The 22,150-nt window shown below is 45.1% G+C and overlaps 1 protein-coding gene across 1 annotated transcript in view; it reads left to right on the top strand.

Annotated features, from left to right (window-relative positions):
* The window catches only part of FURIN (furin, paired basic amino acid cleaving enzyme), a 267,831-nt gene that overhangs the window by 37,494 nt on the left and 208,187 nt on the right, over window positions 1-22,150 (top strand). The window contains exon 2 of the mRNA XM_075345887.1: window positions 2,748-3,157. Coding sequence (XP_075202002.1) covers window positions 2,987-3,157 — 171 coding nt within the window. The 5' untranslated portion in view covers window positions 2,748-2,986. The remainder of the gene's footprint in view (window positions 1-2,747; window positions 3,158-22,150) is intronic.

Consider the following 22,150-nt stretch of genomic DNA (forward strand, 5'->3'; position numbering starts at 1 on the left):
TTCTTCACAGCGGGAGAGCAACAACTAAGAAATGGCCCAGGACATTCAGCAACAACCAACGACCTCACAGCAGGGGCCAGGTTGTTGCTGGATGTCACACACAGCAACATCGCTAGCAAGTTGTGCATCAGCAGCGATGTTGCTAGCGATGTTGCTTAGTGTGACAGTACCTTTTTAAGCTATGCCTCTCTTATCAAATTCTGTGCTGTGTTTACCTCTGTTTGTTTTAGCTTCAGGAGATCATAGCTCCAACTACTTTGCCTTGAGCCAGGTAGTCTAACACACCCCCTGCTGTGATTAGCACCTCACTGTCTGTAGACATTGTAGGTAGCCTGTCAATGTAAGCTGAACAAATCATGTTGCAAAGGTTAAAACATAGAAGTCATGGATTCCAGTTTTGTTAAGGTCCAATCTGTTGTTTATTTGCTATGCATGTTTAAGCAACAGGATTTCTCACTGCTCGGACTAAAATGTCATGTGCACCGCCAGTGTGAGGACCTAATGGAATGCGCATGCTGCGTTCAGTAGTGAATACTATGCGCAGATCCTCTCGGCGCACATAGTCATTGAAAGGGGCAGCTGGTGGCCAGAGCACTGCGGTCCCCAGAAATCTGCCCGGGTGCCGTAGTAAGGTCACCGTATGTGGCCTGCGGAACGGAGGTCCCCTACCCTGTGCTAATGGGTAAATTTATTGTTCTTTCTGTGAATGACCATCCAATGGTTGCTGTGAACTGCTGCTGAAAAAAATAAAACCTTCTCGCCCTTGGATAGAGTGAGAAATAATTATTGTTGATCGGGGTTTCTCCCTTCTCTTAAAGTATTATATCTGTCCCTAAAGATACTGCTGCTATGCATCACTGCGATCGTGTGTTCAAATTCCATACCACCGCACCACCCCCATAGACCGCGTCTGCTTTGAGTTTGTATGTGCTCTCTATGGCTGTGTGGTTTCCACTGGGTACTCTAGTTTCCTTCCATAATATCAAGATGTTCTGATAGGGGATCTAGATTTCGTCCTCATAAGGTCTGTAACGTGCAGCCAAATATGTTGGTGCTATATAAGCAAACATAATAAATTGAATAAGGATGGTGGTTTTGTGCGTGTACTCATTTGTACCTAAAAGGAGGTTATGCTGTGACTAGAAAAGGCTCCATTTAAGTCCTACTTTTATTAAAGGGGTTTTTCACTGTTGAAAATGTGCCCCCCTACCAATAGATTCCTGTAATGTTAAATGACACAGGCAGATGGTGCCTGCCCTGACTGCGGCTGCGCTGGTCTCCCGTGTTCTTTCTGACTGTGCTGGTCTCCCGTGTTCTGACTGTGCTGGTCTCCCGTGTTCTGACTGTGCTGGTCTCCCGTGTTCTGACTGTGCTGGTCTCCCGTGTTCTGACTGTGCTGGTCTCCCGTGTTCGGACTGTGCTGGTCTCCCGTGTTCGGACTGTGCTGGTCTCCCGTGTTCGGACTGTGCTGGTCTCCCGTGTTCGGACTGTGCTGGTCTCCCGTGTTCGGACTGTGCTGGTCTCCCGTGTTCGGACTGTGCTGGTCTCCCGTGTTCGGACTGTGCTGGTCTCCCGTGTTCGGACTGTGCTGGTCTCCCGTGTTCGGACTGTGCTGGTCTCCCGTGTTCGGACTGTGCTGGTCTCCCGTGTTCGGACTGTGCTGGTCTCCCGTGTTCGGACTGTGCTGGTCTCCCGTGTTCGGACTGTGCTGGTCTCCCGTGTTCGGACTGTGCTGGTCTCCCGTGTTCGGACTGTGCTGGTCTCCCGTGTTCGGACTGCGCTGGTCTCCCGTGTTCGGACTGCGCTGGTCTCCCGTGTTCGGACTGCGCTGGTCTCCCGTGTTCGGACTGCGCTGGTCTCCCGTGTTCGGACTGCGCTGGTCTCCCGTGTTCGGACTGCGGCTGCGCTGGTCTCCCGTGTTCGGACTGCGGCTGCGCTGGTCTCCCGTGTTCGGACTGCGGCTGCGCTGGTCTTTGTGTTCTGGCCGCAGTGATGACATCACATCAAGAGACTTCTTCTAAAAAAAAGTCTGAAACCGCTTTGAAACTTGGGGGAGCGCTGAACATTCTGCTTCTGTTTTAACCAAATAATCGTCTAAAGCAGTTTCTGACCAGGCTATTACATTAGGTAATTTACTATATAATATCACAGGAGTAAGTGGACAAGCTCTGTAGCCAATTTTAATTGGAAGTTCGCTTACCGCTGTGAGGAGCAGATTTTTTTTATATTATTTTTTTTTTTTTCTATTGTCCTTTTTAATGTTCACGGCTGATAAGTTACATTTTATCTGCACAAAGCTCTACTGACAGAGAAATACCGCAGAGAGTCTATTACAGGCTTACGATAAGCAACTGCACATGTGGAGCTCAATTTCTATCTATAGGAAAGTCTGCTTCAGTCCTGTGAGTTTTCATAAATTCTACAGAATTTTTTATTTTTTTTTTGTTCTATTAAAATAGGGCTGCAAAGTGTCCAGTTCTTCCAAAACACGGCGGCTGCCAGACAAATTATTGGCAGCGTCATCAGCGCGCTCTGCCTGCTACATGTTAATGTTCTCATCTGTTTATTTTTTAATATTTTGAGGATCTGGAGCTGCTCGAGTCTTTGCAGCAAAACAAATTGCTTTAGATTTCTATGTATATGGTTAATAATATATAATTTATTTGTGTGGAGGATTCTTCTTCCATTATTTATCACAGCGTTTTGACAAAATATTTACTTTGTTTTTTTTTCCTTTCTGCTTCTAGAACCCACTTTGGTCATAAGTTCCGGGCTGGAGCGTCTTCCGTGGCATAAAGAGGATTTCCTTATTTTATTTATATTATTTTGCGTTTACTTAGCATTTGATATTTTGATTTTGGACCTCATGATCCCCAGGACTCAACGAAGTTCCTGCACAAGGAAAGCAGATTGTGTAGAACTGGGAATCTGATCTGGCTTCAATTGAATACTGCTTTGCATTTTTTCGGGAGCACAAAGATTTGTCATGGATCTGAGGTTTACGGCTTTCTTTTTATTCTGGACTTCCCTGTCATTACAATTAAAAGACTTGACTGGACATAAAATCTATACAAACACGTGGGCCGTCCATGTGCCAGGGGGTCCTGCAGTGGCTGACCGGATAGCTAACAAACATGGCTTCATTAATCATGGACAGGTAAGTCACTACATGAAATCTGTAATATATATGAGATATGTTATATAATTATATACTGTATATCTCATCTGCTTGTTCACTGCTGCACTATATTCAATTGAAAATTAATAAAAAGGAATGTCCATGGAAAAAAAGTTAGAAATATGAATACGATATATTTCTTTCTGCATTCGCCAGATCTTCTGTTATCCTAGTAGTGTTTCTAGCGCCACTCCTTGTGCGCCACTTAGGGGAGTGTTTCCTACATCGGGATGTCATCAGTGCTGTATGTGGAGGGGGCTGGCTGGCTATTGAAATTAGCCAGTCGGCCATGCTCTTTCATACAGCACTGGTCACGTGCTGATCTTCTTGCTTTGAGGTTTAGTAAGAAGTGGAGCTCCCAAAACTGCGCTGAAGATTCAGCCATGTTTTTGTAAATACTATCTAGATCGATAAGTCTAAGGACGATTTGCACGTTGCGACATCGCACGTGCTATGTCGGTGGGGTCAAATCGAAAGTGACGCACATCTGGCATCACTTTCGACATCGTACTGTGTAAATGCTAGATGATACGATGAACGAGCGCAAAAACGTCGTTATCGTATCATCGTTGCATTCACCGACATTTCCATAATGCCGGTGCCGCGACAGGTACGATGTTGTTCCTCGTTCCTGCGTCAGCACCCATCGCTGTGTACGAAGCCGTAGGAGCAAGGAACATCTCCTTACCTGCCGCCGGCGGCTATGCGGAAGGACGGAGGTGGGTGGGATGTGTACATCCTGCTCATCTCCGCCCCTCCGCCGCTATTGGCCGCCTGCCGTGTGACGTCGCTATGACGCCGCTCAACCCGCCCCCTTAGGAAGGAGGCGGGTCGCCGGCCAGAGCGACGGTCGCAGGGCAGGTGAGTGCATGTGAAGCTGGCGTAGTGATGATTTTCGCTACGCCAGCTATCACACGATATCGTACCTGCGACGGGGGCGGGGACTATCGCGTGCGACATCGCAGCATCGGCTTAAAGCCTAAAGCCTGCTTTACATGTTGCAATTTCGCATACAATATCTTATACGATTTGCAACGCTCCCATCGTATGTGTGGCATGTTCAATTTGTTGAACGTGCCGCACAAATGATTAACCCCCGTCACACGTACTTACCCGTCCATACGACCTCGATGTGGGCGGCGAACCTCAACTTCCTGGAGTGGGAGGGACGTTCGGCGTCACATCGACGTCACGCGGCAGCCGGCCAATAGAAGCAGAGGGGCGGAGATGAGCGGGACGTAAACATCCCGCCCACCTCCTTCCTTCCGCATGGTCGGCGGGAGCCGCGGACGGAGGTAAGCTGTCGTTCAATGTTCCCGGGGTGTTACACACTGCGATGTGTGCTGCCTCGGGAACAACCGCACGTTCAATCTTTGAGAAATGAACGACGTGCATGCGATGAACGGATTTTCGTTCAATCGAAATTGCACAGAGGTTTTAGACGCTACAATCATACTTACGATGCCGGATGTGCGTCACTTACGACGTGACCCCGCCGACACATCGTAAGATTTATTGTAACATGTAAAGCGGCCTTAACACATCGAAAGACCACTTTCTTATCTTCTTATATGAAAGCAGGACAAGCTCCGCATGTGTGTCTGGTGAAAGACTGCATGTGCTGTTTGTATAGCGCAGGCCTGCACAACATACGGCCTGCGGAGAATCTGGAGACTCTGGTTCTCCTCTTCCTATAGTCAAATTTTACTTGCGTTTTTCAGACGCAAATACAGTTGAATACTTCCCGACAGGGGCAGATCAGCGGTAACCAGCCCCTATCTTGTGGACCTCATCACAACGTTGCCATCGCCAGCGAACAGCGACAGGTGGCGAATGCAAAACCATAGCAGTCCATGCTAACTACTGACAGCGTGTGGGGTCCACACTGTCGGGATTCTCCGGTATTGCTGGTGTGAGCGGGCGGTCGTGTGACCGCAGGTGTACAGTTTGCATGCTTGAAGTCACTTGCTGACTAACGATGCTAGTGCACATGAGGACGGAGGGAGGCCGAGCATGTCTAGTCAGAATCTGAACACAAATTACATATATGCGGTCACATGATCGCTCTTCTCGTAGCAGCCATACCGGAGAATCTAGTGCACTGCACGTTCTCAAGATTCAGATGTCGGCAGCTCCATAGAGAGACTACAGACTTTCATCCCAATCTTGGACAACCGAGGCGCTGGCATCTTCAGCCTGATGTGAGGTTCTGCTACTAAGCTAATACAGTGCTGCAGGGACTTCCAGATATGTGATGTGTTTATATACTACATTTCCTGGCATGGACCAGGCTCAGGACAGGAGTACCCTTCATGTAGGGCAGATTGCTGATGTTATTTACAGCCAACACTTGCCTTTACCAGTTTCAATCTGAGCTACCTCTGCTTTGCTACAATCTAACTATTTGGATGCTGCTGATAATTTCTGACAGCATCATTTAAGTGGCAAGATCAGGTAACTGAACTGATCCGGTGCCCACCAACCCGCTGACCTGTTTGGAGACGATGAATTGCCAAGGCAGAGGGAGGAAATGGCAATGTATTGCAGTATATAGTTTCATAGTGGTTCAGGCTGAATGTAGCGCGAAGCCCATAGAGTTCATCCTAGAACCTACCAAGTAGTACAATTGATCAATCGCTTGCAGCTCCTAAACCCCAAGGATTGTAAAGAGGAGTATAAATTCTTCTGCCTTTTCCCTATTCTAAGGTTGAGGGGCAACAAAAATATCCAAGTTATGTAAAAAGTCTGATCCATAAAAAATATATAACATTAATCTATAAATTTAAATGCCATAAAGAGGGAGGAGAAAAAAAAGAAACATCCAGAACTGTTGCTATTTGGGGTGCAACACCTCTCCTCGGGGGGGTGGGGGGATCACATTGTCATGTCATCCGTACCAAAATCGTGTAAATAAAAATGTCAGCACCAAATGTTAAAAAAAACCCAAAACCTTGCTATGCTCCATTAACGGAAGCATGAATAAGCTTCTGGTTTCCGAAAATGAAATTAGAACTACATGACTCTTGGGTGAAAGTGATATAAAACGTAGAAAGTTCACTCTACGGTGATATTTTATCATGAAGGTACGGCTTTGAAGGTGAAGCATGCAATGGTGATTTCTTCATCTCAAACAATTTATTGCAACAAAAGCAGACAGTGGTGGGTATATACCCCCCCCCCCCCAAAAAAAAAATGTAAATGCCTCAATTACTTGTCTTGTGGCCTTCAGCATCAATTACAGCTGACAACGACATCTCCTGCTGTTCACAAGGGGAGTAAAGGCCACGTCTCACTAAGCGACATCGCTGCTCAGTCACGTTTTTTGTGACTCAACAGGGATCTTGCTAGTGATGTCTCTGTGTGTGACATCCAGCAACGACCTGGCCCCTGCTGTGAGGTCGCCAGTCATTGCTGAATGTCCTGGACCATTTTTTGGTCGTTGCTCTCCCGCTGTGAAGCACACATCGCTGTGTGTGACAGCGAGAGAGCAACGATCTGAATGTGCAGGGAGCAGGGAACCGGCTTCTGTGGACGCTGGTAACCAAGATAAATATCGGGTAACCAAGCAAAGCGCTCTGCTTGGTTACCCGATATTTACCTTGGTTACCAGCGTCCGCAGCTTCTAGAAGCCGGCTCCCTGCACACGTAGCCAAGGTACACATCGGGTAACTATGAGCAAAGCGCTTTGCTTACTAACCCGATGTGTACCATGGTTACGAAGCACAGCGTCGTTACACGGGTGGCTGGTGGCTGATCTCTGATTGCTGTGGAGATCTGCCTGTTTGACAGCTCACCAGCGACCATGTAGCGACGCTCCAGCGATCCCTGCCAGGTCAGGGAGCTGGTGGGATCGCTGGAGCGTCGCTTACTGTCTGCTAAACCATGGCATCCCACTGTTCTTGAAGGGTGGCCTTCAGGTCATTGAGGTTCTGGGATACAGAGTTCTGAGCTGCTACACGACCTCTCAGCTGATCCCATAGGTTTTCAATGGGATTCAGGTCTGGAGAAGAGTGCAGGCCGCTTCATTTGAGGTCCCGCAGTCTCCAGCAGCCGTTCCCTAATGATGAGACCTCAATGAGCTTGTAGCTTTATCCTCCATGAAGATGAAATTAGGCCTGTTTTGTTCATGCAGAGGCACTATGACTGGATTAATAATGTTATTGAAGCAGTAGGGGCTGTCCCTGTACCATTCACAAAGTGCAGGGCAGTTCTGCAGTTACTGGACACACTTGCCCACACTGTAACAACACCAAAGCGCTTATCTGGTGACAACAGTGGCTGATGCATAGCGCTCTCCTTGATGTGTCTAACATTGTTGGCGGCCATATACAGTATATATTAATGGAGAAAAATGTACAGCTTTTGTTATCACCATATTTATACTGTTATGGGGAATCAAGTTACAAGGTGGGTTTGTTTTTTTTTTTTGTTTTTTTTTTATATACTACAAAAGGGATCCTTGTAAAGGCAAAATTCCCAAAAAGTCAGAATTTAATGTTTGCCGGTTTACCCCAGTTGGAATTTGTCCCCTCTTTTTAGTAAGTTTTTATGGTAAATAACTCTTGTAAAAAGAGGAGGCAATATTGAAAGCTCAAAAAAAAAATAAAAAATCACCCCATCATAAAGAGGTTAGATCTCTCCATACGGCCAGCAGGGTCTCTTGGTGACTGTAAAAGGATGTGATAAAACAACCTGTTCTGCAGGACAAGTGGGTGGGGGGGTGACTGATATTGCAATGTTCTCACCTTTGACCAGGGGGGGCTAATGCATTCCACCAAAGACAAAGTGGAGTGACTTTGTAAATAGTTTGCATTACTTCTTATTTGGCAGCCACTGCTATAGTCCAGAGCTGAATTCACAATTCAGCAGGCTTCAGATCTGAAATCTCCCAGATTTCTTTGCAAATTCACTGCTGTACGGGGTTTGCTCTGTTGACTTGTATTCTGGGAAATGTTTATTTTTGCACAAGATGTTCTCCATTATTCTGATTTTGGAAGCATGCATTCTAGGAGAGCAGCTAAGCTGATAGGTGTGATGTGAAGCTTGTTGTCTGCTTCTGATAACAACCAGAATTGTTGAAGGGGGTCATCCAGGATTTTTGTAAAATTGGCCTCACCACTGGAAATGAGTAAATAACCCTTTCTTTAAGACGTTTCCCACATATCAAGTGCTGCCACTTCATTGGCCTCTGGTGGTCTTGGTAGCAATGGCGTTATGTCTATTATCCAAATGACTGCTGCAGCTAATCACTGACCTTAGCGGTTAGGTGCTGTACGTTTAACTGCCACTACTCAGCTCAGTGATTGACTTCAGCAATCATATAAGGCTGCTTTCACACCTCCGGTTTTTCCTGTGCGGCACAATCCGGCGCGTTGCAGAAAAAACGCAGCAACAGTTTTTTGGTTTCTTTTGCCGCCGGTTGCGTTTTTTTTTTTGCATAAACTTACATATATACATATACATATATAGTGCCTTATTGTGCCGCATGGGCTTGCATTCTGTCCCTTTTTTGCCGCATGCGGCAGATTTAGCCGATGTGGCGGCCGGATGGAACGTTGCCTGGCACGTTTTTTTTGTCCGTCAAAAGAAAACACATCGCACCGCATCTGGCCGATGCGGCGTGATTTGCAATGCATGCGGCAAAAAACGCATCAGGCCGCCGCATGCATTTTTTTTTTCCACTGCACATGCTCAGTAGCCTGCCGCAAGCGGCAAAAACAGCACGGGCCGCATGTAAAAAAACTTATGCAAAGGATGCGGCTTTGTCGCCGCATCCGTTGCATAGGTTTTAGAGCCGGATTGGCCGGCTCTGCTAAAACCGGAAGTGTGAAAGCAGCCTAAGTGATGGATCTGACATCACTGCAAGTCTGGCTGAGATCACTGAAGTAGAGGAACTGGGTGCAACAAGAAAGTAAAGAATGGCCCAATTATTAAAAACAAACAAAAGAAATCTGCCAGACCAATAAACACGTTTTGACTTTCTCAAACCGTGCTGATTCTGTCTGTAGCCATAAATAAAACTTGTGGCCCCCAATTTAATTAAAGGGAAGCTATCTTCAGAAAATGACTCATCGAGAAATTATAATTAATAAAATGTTACATGTGAGGAGATAAATCTTATGGTTTTAATAACTGGGGAAGTGAGACGGAGAGCTGACACTTAAAGCTCCATTAAAGTAAGACCTCCTGGTGTGGACAGGTAACTACTATCCAGCAAATGTATCAGTTCAAACATGAAGCCTGAGATCTACAGTGTGTCCACCCCATATCCTGTCCACTGCCATTAACTTGAGAACGGCGGCAGCTATAGGCCTAGAAGTGGTGTCTAGGTATAGTAAAGTAGCCATGCGCTATGCAATGAAATCACCTATAGCGCCACCTGGTGGAAAACAACGGAGTTAGCATTTTTATCTCGAAAATGGAACGAGATAGAGAAAAAAAGTGAATTAAAAAATTGTAGGGCATAATCAATACGAATCGACACCTTGCATACAGAAATGCTATGATATGAAAGTCATGACCCCCCCCCCCCCAAAATATTGAATGCTGGTCACGCATATGGCGCTCATTTAACTTTGATGCGCAAAGTGGCCACCGTCAGCTGCAGTGCACATCTGGTCTCTGAACAGCATACTGTATCTTGCTGCACGTTGTGCAATATGGTAGGTGACACGTTTGCACAAGCATCTGTGATACGTCGTCGTAAGTCCTGCAATGTTGGTGGAGGGGTCGCATACACCTGCTATTTGATGTGACCTTACAGAAAGAAGTCCAATGAGGTCAGGTCAGGTGAGCGGAGACCACTCCATGCAGCCACCATCCCCAATGACTTGTAGGAAGGTCTCCATGAGGTATCGCTTCACGTCCGCAGCCTTGTGAGTTTTACACGTTCTAATCATAGCATTTCTGTATGCAAGGTGTCGATTCGTATTGAATTGATGATGCCCTACAACTTTGTAATTCACTTTTTTTCTCTATCTCGTTCCGTTTTTGAGATAAAAATGCTAACGCCGTTGTTTTCCACCAGGTGGCGCTATTGGTGGTTTCATTGTGTAGCGCATGGCTACTTTACTATACCTAGACACCACTTCTATGCCTATAGCTGCTGCCGTTCTCAAGTTAATGGCGGTGGACAGGATATGGGTGGACACACTGTATATAGCCAGGGATTAAAAAGTGTCAAATGTGTCACCTCTGAAGTCAGCTCTGCTGAATGACACAACAGTGTTCAGGCTGTCGGGCATCGTTGGTCAGTGATGAGTGTAGGGGGTTGTATTTATCCAAATAAATAAAAATAAATTTTAAATATGATCTCTTACACATACAAAAACCTAATTTTAAGCAAATATATCATTTTTTGAGGATGGCTTCTTAAGACTGGTGTCTTGTAGACAAGTCTTTTGTAAATTTAGAGTATCTTACTCTAGCGCAATTTTGGTTTATCACCATGGGCCTCTTAACCTCTTCATGACCGGTGAAATACGGGTACCTCATTGGCCATGTTCCTGCCTTTGATGCGGGGTCACACACTGATCCCACATCTTTTCTGGATTTAATCAAGTATCTCTAATAGCTGCAGCTGTTAACCAGGTAAATGCCGCCGTGAATCTGACACATTTAAGAGGTGCTGACAAAGTATGTCACTAATCCTGTCCATCGGCGTCCCTGTCATGACAGCTGGGGGTCAGCTGATGACCTCTGTGCCTGTGATCACCATCCTTTTGTGAACGCTGGCTACGAGCTTGCATTCATAGGAGATCATGATTTTTGCTAAATGGAGAAGTGTTCATATACTGCACTGCATTGCACAGACGATCGCAGCTTCATGACCCCAGGAGACTATTAAATATCGTATAAAAAGTCAAGATCAAATCAAACCCCCCCCCCCAACCCACCCCTTTGTCCCCCTTTAAAAATTAAACCATTAAAATAAATACACATTTGGTATTTCCGCTTTCAGAAATGTCCAATCTATCAAAATATCAAACACCTTTATCAAACTATAAACAACGTAGCAAGAAAGTGTTTTTTGTTATGTTTTTGGGGTTTTTTTGGATCACCAGCATGTGCTGGTATATTTGCCTTTTTTATGTCTTTATTTGGCTCATTTTGGGTGTTTTTTAATTGAACTTTACTGATGTTTTTTTCTTTGAAATCTGAGAACAATGCAGCAAGTTTTAATGTTTAATGCCCTGTCATTCGCTGTAGTAGATCCCCCTACCTTTTTTTTATTTATTTTTTTTTCTTTATCTTGTCGTTATTTCCATCACATTCTGTTTTTTCCACATCAATGAACTTGAGCTATTGTCTTCATGGTGTCTGGCTGCTCTATGGATCACTGCTTTGCTCAGTACATTGGTTTCTGTCCTTAAAATCTTGCCTCCAGATCCTCCTATGTGCAGACACTAAAGTTTCCCAGCTTCGGGTTCCATTACTGAAGATCTGAACACTGTTTGATGTATAGTCTGTTTTTGGGGGGATATTTTATTCTTGTTTTTTATTTTATGGGATGAATCTTAAAGTGCAACAGCATGTAAATGGCTGAGCAGGTGTAATGCAAAACTTGAAAAAGGAAGTGTCGACCCTAAGGCTAAGTTCACATTTCCGTTGTTTTGAATCAGTCACAATCCGTCGCCTTGAGGAATTATGGTATCCTGCAAAATATTTTGCAGGAATCCTGTTTTTCCCCATAGACTTCTATTAGTGACAGATTACAACTGATGATGCTGCGTTGCATCCGCTGCGTCGCGGTCAGTCGTTTTTTAACTGACCGCCGGGCGAGAGCAATGTAGCCTGTAACATTTTTTGAGCAGCGTAATCCGTAGGATTTTACTGCGCATGCGCTCTCTGGCTCCCTGCACATGTAACCAGGATGCACATCGGGTAACCAAGCAATGCGCTTTGGTTAATTACCCGATATTTACACTGGTTACGGGTGCAGGTAGCCAGCGCTACGTGTAACCAAGCAAAAAGTGCTTTGCTTTTACCCGATATTTTACCCTGGCTGTGCACGGAGCCCGACACTTCCCCGCTCGGCTCCACCCCCTCCCGCACTCAGCATGTACTCACACATACACACACTCGCCTGTCCCCAGCCCTGCAGGCCCCGTGGCACTGACGTCCTCAGCGCCACTGCCCCGCTCGCGGCTCCGCCCACCCGAACTCCGCCCCCCGCACACAACTGAGTCCGACAAAGAAAATTCTGTTCTTTGTCATCCGTTGTACAGCGCATCAGTCACATGCGTCAAGCAAGGCATGTGACTGATGCAAAACAACGGAAATGTGAACTTAGCCTTAAGTGGTTCATGCTTGGTATGCTTCCGGGATAAAGGCAAAAGCCATCATAGCAGTTCACTGTGTCATTGATATTTGCGCAGCGTCTACATGCTGAAAGATTACACAAGTGAATGCAAAGGAACACACTATGCTTTTCTGTAATAAACTATTTATTATTTTTTATTTATTATTATTATTATTATTATTATTATTATTATTATTATTATTATTATTATTATTATTATTATTATTATTTTTTATTATTATTCACTTTGCAAAATTGAATCTTGACGGGGGAGAAAAAATGTTGGAAAAGGATTATTCATTTTTGGCTACAGTTGTTCTGCTAAAAACACTGGTGGAGTCTGCATCCTGGATTACACAAAATACAGAAAAGGCCGACACAAGGACTCCACGGCTCAGAGGAGGTGCAGAACCTACTGGGAGAGAAATAAAAGAAACACAGGAAACACTTAAATAGTCAAAGTATCCGGGTATAAATGTACCGTATATCAAAGCCAATTATGATGGTAAAAAAAGAGTCTAAATTAGAAATATCTAGGGAAGTCAGCAAAGCCAGATAATATATACAGGATGATAGGAAATGTATAGATACAAAGCGGAAACTATGCCATCTGAACGGTCCCAGAATGCCAAGGTGTCGGCGAATTTATAATCTGGTGTATAAGCTTCTTGCTGTGGTTTCATCAACAACGAATGTGTAGGGTAAATCCTTCTACACCTTGGCTCTGGGGCCTTTTGAGATCCCTTCCCATTAAGAGTCTGATGCCATATTGTTAAGGGGGACATAATTTAGGGTGATGCAATGGAAATTATGCATCCATGTCTTAAACCCGTCTGCATTCCAAATCCTGAGTCATTAGTCAGGCATTCATGCTATTTGTCCACACAGACAACTTGTGTACGGATCTGGGTAGAAAATATGACTGGCTTAATTACGGAAGTTCAGATACATTTAAAGAAATCCGTTGGCTAGGAGTCAAGAATACATGACACTTCTCCTATTGGGTTAATGGCAAAAAGAGCTTATTCTGAGATGTATATGGATGTGTTTCATCATTTTATATTAAGCTAAGTCAGCATGAATCACTTATGACCAGAAGGTCCCATATCCGAGTACAGTTCGAACGCCATTTTGAGTCCTGTTTTTGGATATCTTCATATAATTCTTCATAACAGTCCATAACCATGTCCATAACAATATTCTCAATGTCTTTGTTTTTAATCTATACCATTTACGTCATTTATTCATGCTATCCCTCTAGCTAGCCCTCTATCTAGCCAGCCCTCTATCTAGCTAGCCCTCTATCTAGCCAGCCCTCTATCTAGCCAGCCCTCTATCTAGCCAGCCCTCTATCTAGCCAGCCCTCTATCTAGCCAGCCCTCTATCTAGCCAGCCCTCTATCTAGCCAGCCCTCTATCTAGCCAGCCCTCTATCTAGCCAGCCCTCTATCTAGCCAGCCCTCTATCTAGCCAGCCCTCTATCTATCTCCTATATTAAATTCTGGTTGCAGATGTCTCTAATCATGCCTTACATTATGGGCAGGCTTCCTTAGATTTGTCTACTTGCTCACTGATGAATTGTTAGTATCTGATTGGCTTTGCGGTTTAGTCGTCTGTTGGTCCTTTTTGACTATTGAAGCGTTTTTCTCTCTGAGATGTGTGGCAGTCGTCCTGAATTGGACAGGGATTAGTTACTCGTACACACGTGTGCTTGTTAGTATTTATAATTTATTGGTCCTCTTATGTTTATGGTTTCTTAAGACTTTTCTTTGTCTGGACGTGCAGTCTTCCGGCATGTAGCTTTGTGTCTTTTATGATAAGTTGGGACCCCGGATGGCATTTGGTGATCACCATCTGTAGAGATTGTGACCTGTAAATATTTATCACTTGTCTTTTTGTAATGTTTTGATGAAGGATAAAAAGCGTCACCCCGGCACACTGAGGAGGGCCGGCTCTGCCCCGCTGTATGCTCGTGGATTGGGTTTAATCACTGCTGTGTGTCGGTGCAGGAGATTTCCCTTTTCCCTCTGTCACCACAGGCAGCAACAACTTATTATGCTGTTTTCTTACATGAAAAATTGCTAGCAAAGTTCCTGTGTAACACTACCCTGAAGCGAAGCGCTGTGAAGCAATGTTTATGGTCTGCTCTGCAATTCCAGTGCGGGGGACTAAGTTTAGGAACATGGAAAATATCTCTGGTTTGGAGATAGGTATGTATCATACTAAAGTCTTATGTCGGATTACATGATATACGCTTTGGGTGCCTTTACACTGGCCGATAACTCTGATGATCGGCTTATCTAAACTGGCCGCTAATCTCCCCAACTCATTTGTTGAATTAAATATTTTTTTTAAGCTTTCTCAAAAATCATCATTGACAGCAGCGCATCATTCTGCTTAAAAGGGACGTGTCCTGCCGAGCACTATGCAGACCGATCTATTACTGATGGATTTGGCATGTATACACACCCATAGTTTTGTTTTTAAAAATCTCATTAAACTAAGAAATGTCCTAACATTTTTGTTTTATTTTTATTTTTTTTATTTTTTTTCATTCGAAATAATACAAATGTGTAAACTGTATACAGTTTCCCAAAGTCTGTAAAAGGACCATTATACACATACATATGAAAGAACACTCTAGGATAAAGCTCCCCTGTGCTATGCCTAGAGCTGGGCCTCAAGACAATTTCTAGACTTTTTAGGATTTATTTATTTTTTTTTTTGTAGGTTTCTTTTTTGATTACAACTAGTGATGGGCGAATAATAGTAACTATTTGTGTTCGGATTATTTGTAACCAAAGTCCTATTCCAATGTTCATCAGAAATAACAAATCTAATGCAAGTCAATGGGGAACTTGAGCATTTTTCTGGAAAATCTTCATGAAAAATACTCTGGCTTCCCAATGACTTGCATTAGGTTTGTTATTCGTGACGAGTACCGGAATAGTCCTTTAGTATTCCTTACAACTAATCCAAACCTGAATAATTACTATTCGCCGATCACTAATTGCATCCCATTTTAAAGGATATATCCGGGACTTAAAAAAAAAAAAAAAAAAAAAATGTGCCCAAGCACTAACAGGCAGGTACTTGCTACCCACCTGCCTGTTGTGTCCGGCGCCGTTCTTCACCGGCACTGATGAGTCACAGACCACTCCTGTCGGCGATTCAGCAGCTTCCGCTGACATCGCGGACACAGGTTGGCAGCATCTCATTCGCTCTACTCTGTAGACTGAGCAGGCCAGCTGACATGTTGATTGACAGCCGGCTCCCGCAGTTTGGCAGCAGGGATCAGACTTTCAATCTGTATGATGTTGGCTGTCCAGCCCCATCTACAGAGCAGAGCGGGAAAGAAGCCACTGCCCTGTTAACAAAGGCACTGTATCGCCAGCGGGAGTTGTCTGTGCCGGTGAAGAACAGCATCGGGAGCAACATGCAGGCAGGTAGCAACGGCCTGCCGGTTGGTACTCTGATGTGTTTTGTGTGTGTGTTTTCAGATTCCCGGATTCACCCTTTTAAAGACCTAGGGCCTGAAACATCAAATCTTTTACGACAGTCTGGGGTAAAAAGCTTTAAAACGCTGCATAATTTGAATGCAATAAAATGACTGCTTTTGTTTTCACTCCATTTTTGCCAAGGTCCAGCAAAGTATGGACAGGGAATAGGCAACCGACGCGCAACAAATTCATGAATGTCTGCATTTGCTTTCCACAATTCTTAAGGCTGCTTTACACCAGACAATCTATCGTGCGATAGATCGTCGGGGTCACGGTTTGTGTGACACCTCCTAGCGACACAGTATCGCTCACAAATCGTGAGTCGTGTACTGCTCGCTAGGTTCCATAATATTGTTTAATTTAGTTGTTCGTTTCCGTGGTAGCACACGCCGCTCCGTGTGACACCCCGGGAACGATGAACAGCAGCTCACCTGCGTCACGCGGCCGCCGCCTGCTATGTGAAGGAAGGAGGTGGGCGGGATGTTTACGTCCTGCTCATCTCCGCCCCTCCGCTTCCATTGGCCGGCGGCTTTGTGACGTCGCTGTGACGCCGAACGTCCCTCCCACTTTAGGAAGTGGACGTTCGCCGCCCACAGCGTGGTCGCACGAGAGGTAAGTATGTGTGACGGGGGTTACTGACTGTGCGACACGGGCAGCGATTTGCCCGTGACACAAAAAGGACAGGGGCGGGTACGATCGATTGTGAAATTGCACAATCGGTCGTACCGTGTAAAGCAGCCTTTACTGTAGTGGGGATTGGCGACGATGCAAATACACAGTGCACACCATTCATCGGACGGTACGTCATTTAGGGGTACTTCACACACAGCGAGATCGCTGCTGAGTCACGTTTTTTGTGACCTCATTAGCGATCTCGCTGTGTGTGACACTGAGCTGCGATCTGGCCCCTGCTGTGAGATCGCTGCTCGTTACACACAGCCCTGATTCGTTTTTTATTGTTGCTCTCCCGCTGATAAGCACACATCGCTGTGTGTGACAGCGAGAGAGCAACAATCCTGAATGTGCAGGGGGCAGGAGCCGGCGTCTGACAGCCTGCGGTAACCAAGGTAAACATTGCATGTGTGAGGAGCTAAACGTCCTCACACATGCGATGGTGCTTTGTTGCTCGTAGTCCCAGGCACGACAGGAGGCCATGCCGATCAATTCATCTCAAATACTCTGCTCCAAAACGGACGGACGCGAATCATTAGTGTAATTGTGTGTTTGGGGTCCACACAATGATTCTCCTCAGAAACCCTGGAGTCAGAACTGGAAGTTTCTGAGAAGTAAAAATCTGAGTCCAGAACCCTGTGGCTCTACAGCTGTTGTAAAACTACATCTCCCATCATGCCCTGGCTGCTATATTGGAGCCATTACATTAATGCACTAAAATCAGGAAGCGATGTCTTGAGGTTTTTTATTCCTCCTTTATATAATTAAAATAAGGCTGCCTGGTTTGGATTTTTATGTGACTGCATTTGTTACCACCCACGTGCTATGGGGATGAGTGGATTTTGGCCGCAGTTCTGTAACCACAGGTTCTGGTTTCAACTGTGCAGATCATTTAAGGGGATAAAATCCAGTTGGCAGCAATGGTCCCTCGTGGGGGGGATTTGCAGGCCTGTGTTACATTCAGGAACACAATAATCAATGTAAATCAATACAAACCATCTCTGCAGTAAGTCTGTTGTTCACTCTTTACTGTAATGTAGAGTGTACTGGTACCGTCATCACAGAGAAGCATGAAGGGCTTTTTATGTGGGTGGAGGGGGCTACCACATGTACGGTAATTTTCTAAGAGGCTTAACAATACATAACTAGTAAAGGGTGATTTTGCAGATAACTGGGACCAGAGGACCTAACTAGATTAAAAAAAAAAAAATCCCTTTCCGGCCCGAAATTGATCTCGGAAATCTGTCCAGATGACGGCCCCCATCGACCAGAATCCAGCTATTTCAAAATAGTGGTAGAAGGGATAGGAGCAAGCGGGCCATACTTACTGAGGCTGCAGCACGGCTGTAACTGCTGCATGGCCGCTCAATCACTTCCATGGCCGCTGATTACCTTCATTACATATGCACTGCTTCGCCCACCCACCATTGTTTGTGATCGATTACAGTCATACACGGCTCAAACTTGAGTGCACGTCTATCGTCCCGTGTTATGATTCCCAGCACAGGTAAAGCATACTGCAACAGGTGCAGCCACCAGCTCTGCGCTTATCTTGGATGTATATCAAAATAAGAGAAACCGCATGCTGCTTTTTTTTTTTTTTTTATTTATTTATTTAAATAATTAAAGAAAAAAAAATGGCGTGTGGCTCCTGACCATATTTGACACCCAGCCATGATAAAGACCTACAGCTGGGGTCTCGTATTCTTAGGCTGGGAAGACCCATGCTTATTGGGCCCCACCTTAGCCTAAAAATAGCAGCCTGCATCCTCCCAGAACTGTCACATCCATTAGATGCGACAATCCCACCACTTTACCCCACTCTTCCCGATTGCCCTGATGGGGCCTGTGTTTCTTTCTCCAGAATTTTTTTTTTTCCACTCCCTCCTGCCAAAGGACAATGAAGGAGCCAACGTGCAGTAACCTACTGTTATGAGTGCTGGATAGCACCAACATTCATAATCAACTGGTCCTGCTCCCTTGGAGCACGCACGTGGTTATGCCTCAACTGGTAGCTCCTCAAAGCCCTTAGTCTGTAGAAGTAGCTGTTAAAGGGAATCTAAGAGCATCACAATCTAGGAAAAGAGACCCTCATTCCATCAATGTATCATTTATTTTATTGGGTGCAGCAGCTGTAGCACAGAGAATTTAGATGTAGCAGAGCTCAGAAAGCTAAGCCCACAGCACAGTTTTCTGTGTACATCAGTGCTGGAGATGTGGTTGGACCACGGCTCACTCCACCAAGTCCAGGCAGTCTATGTGCCCACGGGACAATGTACTTGCGGATTTATCTGGATTTTCTAGATAAATCCGCAGGTTTTAGCAAGTACAGACACTCCCCATGTTACCCTATGGGACATGGGGAGTGTCTGTGTCCATGCTGCGGTATGTGCGGCTGCGGAATATGCTGCAGATGTCCCACAGCTGCACATAACTGCATGTCAATTATTCCTGTGGCAATACCTGCGGATATCCCGCCTCTCCACTATGGAGATAGAGACCGGGACTTCCTCAGGTAAGTCGCACGAATGTCCGCAGATTTACCGCAGCTATTTCACTGGAATTACGCAGCTATGGATAGCTGGGGATTCCGGGGACGTACCTGCGGATATATCTGCGGGTACATAGTCCCGTGTGCACATACCCTTAATCTGCTGCTCATAAAACACTTATTGTAAGGAAACAGCCTACTAAGTGATACATTACTGAATTCAGTGTTTCAGCCCCTATCTCATGTTGTCCACTGCTTATATAGATAAAGCCTGCTGACAGATTCCCTGCAAGCAGCACTGTCAGAAGGCGTCAGTGGCGGATGAGCACGTTGGAGAGGGATCTTGTGGCAATACGCAGACAGTTGTAAGAGTTGTAGTCTATGGTGGTCTGGGTAGACGGCAGTGAGGAGAGGGTGAGCTCCAGAGGCAGAGCTTATCCAGTGATATGTTAGAGAGGGGTCTACAGCGGCGTCCTCATTTACAGAGCTGACCCAGTAATGTAGTAGCGTTGCTTTGTTTTTTTCCCCCCATGGAGGTGGTGTAGCAGGTATGTCATGGTTGATGCAGCAGACCTGTGTTTTACAGCAAGACAGCAAAGAAAATCTAAGGTCTATAAAGGGATACACATTACCGCGGGGAATGCCAGCTACCTGACTTGTGTGATGGCATCAGAGTGACACCTGATCAAGGTTACATGGTTGTGATAGTGATGTCGTGTTGCCATGGCAACCCGATGCACCAAAGAGCAGAGGTATGCAGCCTCAGATGATAATGGAGAACAACCGTGCATTCAGCGCAGTAACGACACACAACCTGAAAACATTCGCGTTCCCACCCTCTGTGAAACCGGCATATCGATGTGTACATGCCTTCCCCATAGGCCTCTTTCACATATCAGTGAAAAACACACGTTTTTCACTGATGTGTTAAAGACGCATATGACCCTCCGTGTGCCGTGATTTTGACACACGTGTGATCTCCGTGTGCTATCCGTGATGGCACACAGAGGTCAGGCACTGTGATGTGATGTGATGCTGATGTCTCCGGCCGCTGCTGTCTCACCGCTGCTGTTACTTCTGGGTCAGCAGTGTAGTGAATATTCATGAACATAATTAGCCGGCCTGTAAGCAGGAGACGCAGCGGCCGCAGACAGGGGAGTATAAAAATCATTTTATTTCAAAGATACATGTTTTTTCTGGTGCATGTTACACCACTGTGTGATCCATGTGACATCAGTGATGCCAGAGAAAAACGGACTTGTCTCCCTACTTTCTCCGTGCAGAGCACACGGACACACGTGTGCTCGCACTGAAATACAGTCAGTGAGATATCACTGATGTGTGCGCAGACCCAGTGATTCCGGTACATATAAAACAGTAACCTATATACCAGAATCGGTGACGTGTGAAGGGGACCTTACTCTATCCTTTGTCAGACAATTTGCATAGCTCTGTAAAGTTATTGGGGGACACTTGACCCTGATAAGGTTTCTGTTGCTTGTCAGGGAAGCGGCACAACCCCAATAGTTAATAGAATGTCGGCTGCCAGAGGAGGAAGGAGACTGATTTTGCAGAGAGCCTAGCATGGATTAGCGAATGGGTTACATAAACTGTAGAGAGGGGTATGGATTGTTATACTAGAATCAATATTAATTACTTAAATGACCATTAACATTTGAGGCCTGTTATGTCTAGAAATGATTTTTGGGTAACAGTTATTACATCAGTTTGCTAATATACCCTCAAATGTAAATGTCACAAGACGTGTATTCTGGCTCACCGCGAATGTGATCTTTGTGGTGGAGCGTGATTCGCTGATATCCCAGTAACACTTCGGATTTGATAGTATTGGATATTCTTGTAGTTGACTTTTTCGCACGGTTGGCTATTGATTTTCTGTCTGGACATACAGGTGTTTCTAACCAGGACTCAATATGTGAGGGGATGTCTTCGGCAGTACGGTAAAAGCTTGATTTTCTCTACGGGTTGTTTCCTAAAGAATGTATCTAGTATTCCCTATTCTGATATATTTTAGCAGCATGAAATGCGTTTAGGGTTGAGTAGCAGGTAATGTGCCCGCGGTCTAAATGTATCTTCATACCTTAGGACAGTACAAGTGTTGGGATTTCACAGCTCTGCTGGATGCATGTCCTGGTAATGAGAGGCTAAGGGTGCCATAAAGTTAATGGGGCGTAGAGGTTTTATTGCCATAAAGCGTCCACCGGCCTCTTGTCTGCAGCCTTGCATTTCTGTAGCTAGTCTGGGTCATATTGGAGAACACTGTCATATGTGCCCATGTTAGTGTGTGCTTCATTTAAAGAACCGTTCACCTGTTAAAATAAATGTAAAATAAATAGTTGTAGCAAAATAATAAAATATTTTATACTGGATGAGCTCTGGTAACATTGTCAAACTCTAATTTTAGAAATACATTTTTATCCTCCCGCCTTCAAACTGAAGTAGTGCGCATGACCGAAACTCCGTGCTAACATGCTAATGGGGGCAACTGATAAGGGAAGCAACGCCCTTGGGACTAGTTCCCTCACGCATTAACATAAGATAAATGATCTTTTGGCTATGTGCGCACTAGAAAAGTGATTTTTCTCAAGAAAATTTCTTGAGAAACTTCTGGGAGTTTAAGATTACCGCACCTGCGGTAAAAAAACGCACCAAATTTGTGGGAAAAACGCATACGTTTTTGCCGCTGTTTTTCCGCAGGTTGGTCCCTGCGTTTTTTTTATGCTGAACAGAAATAAATAATATAGATAATAGATCGATAGACAGATAATGGATAGAGGGAAAGATGGATAGATGAATAGATAGATAGATGAGAGAGACCTATATAATGTCCCACCCCCCCTGCATATTCTAAGCTGGCACCCTTTAGTGACTTTCATGTGGCAATAAAGGGTGCCTAGCCTTGTATTTAGCCAAAAAATAAATAATTAAAAAAAATGACGTGGGGTTCCCCCTATTTTTGTAGCCAGCTAGGGTAAAGCAGACGGCTGC

This window comes from Anomaloglossus baeobatrachus, chromosome 4 (assembly GCF_048569485.1).
Source record: "Anomaloglossus baeobatrachus isolate aAnoBae1 chromosome 4, aAnoBae1.hap1, whole genome shotgun sequence".
NCBI lineage: Eukaryota > Metazoa > Chordata > Amphibia > Anura > Aromobatidae > Anomaloglossus > Anomaloglossus baeobatrachus.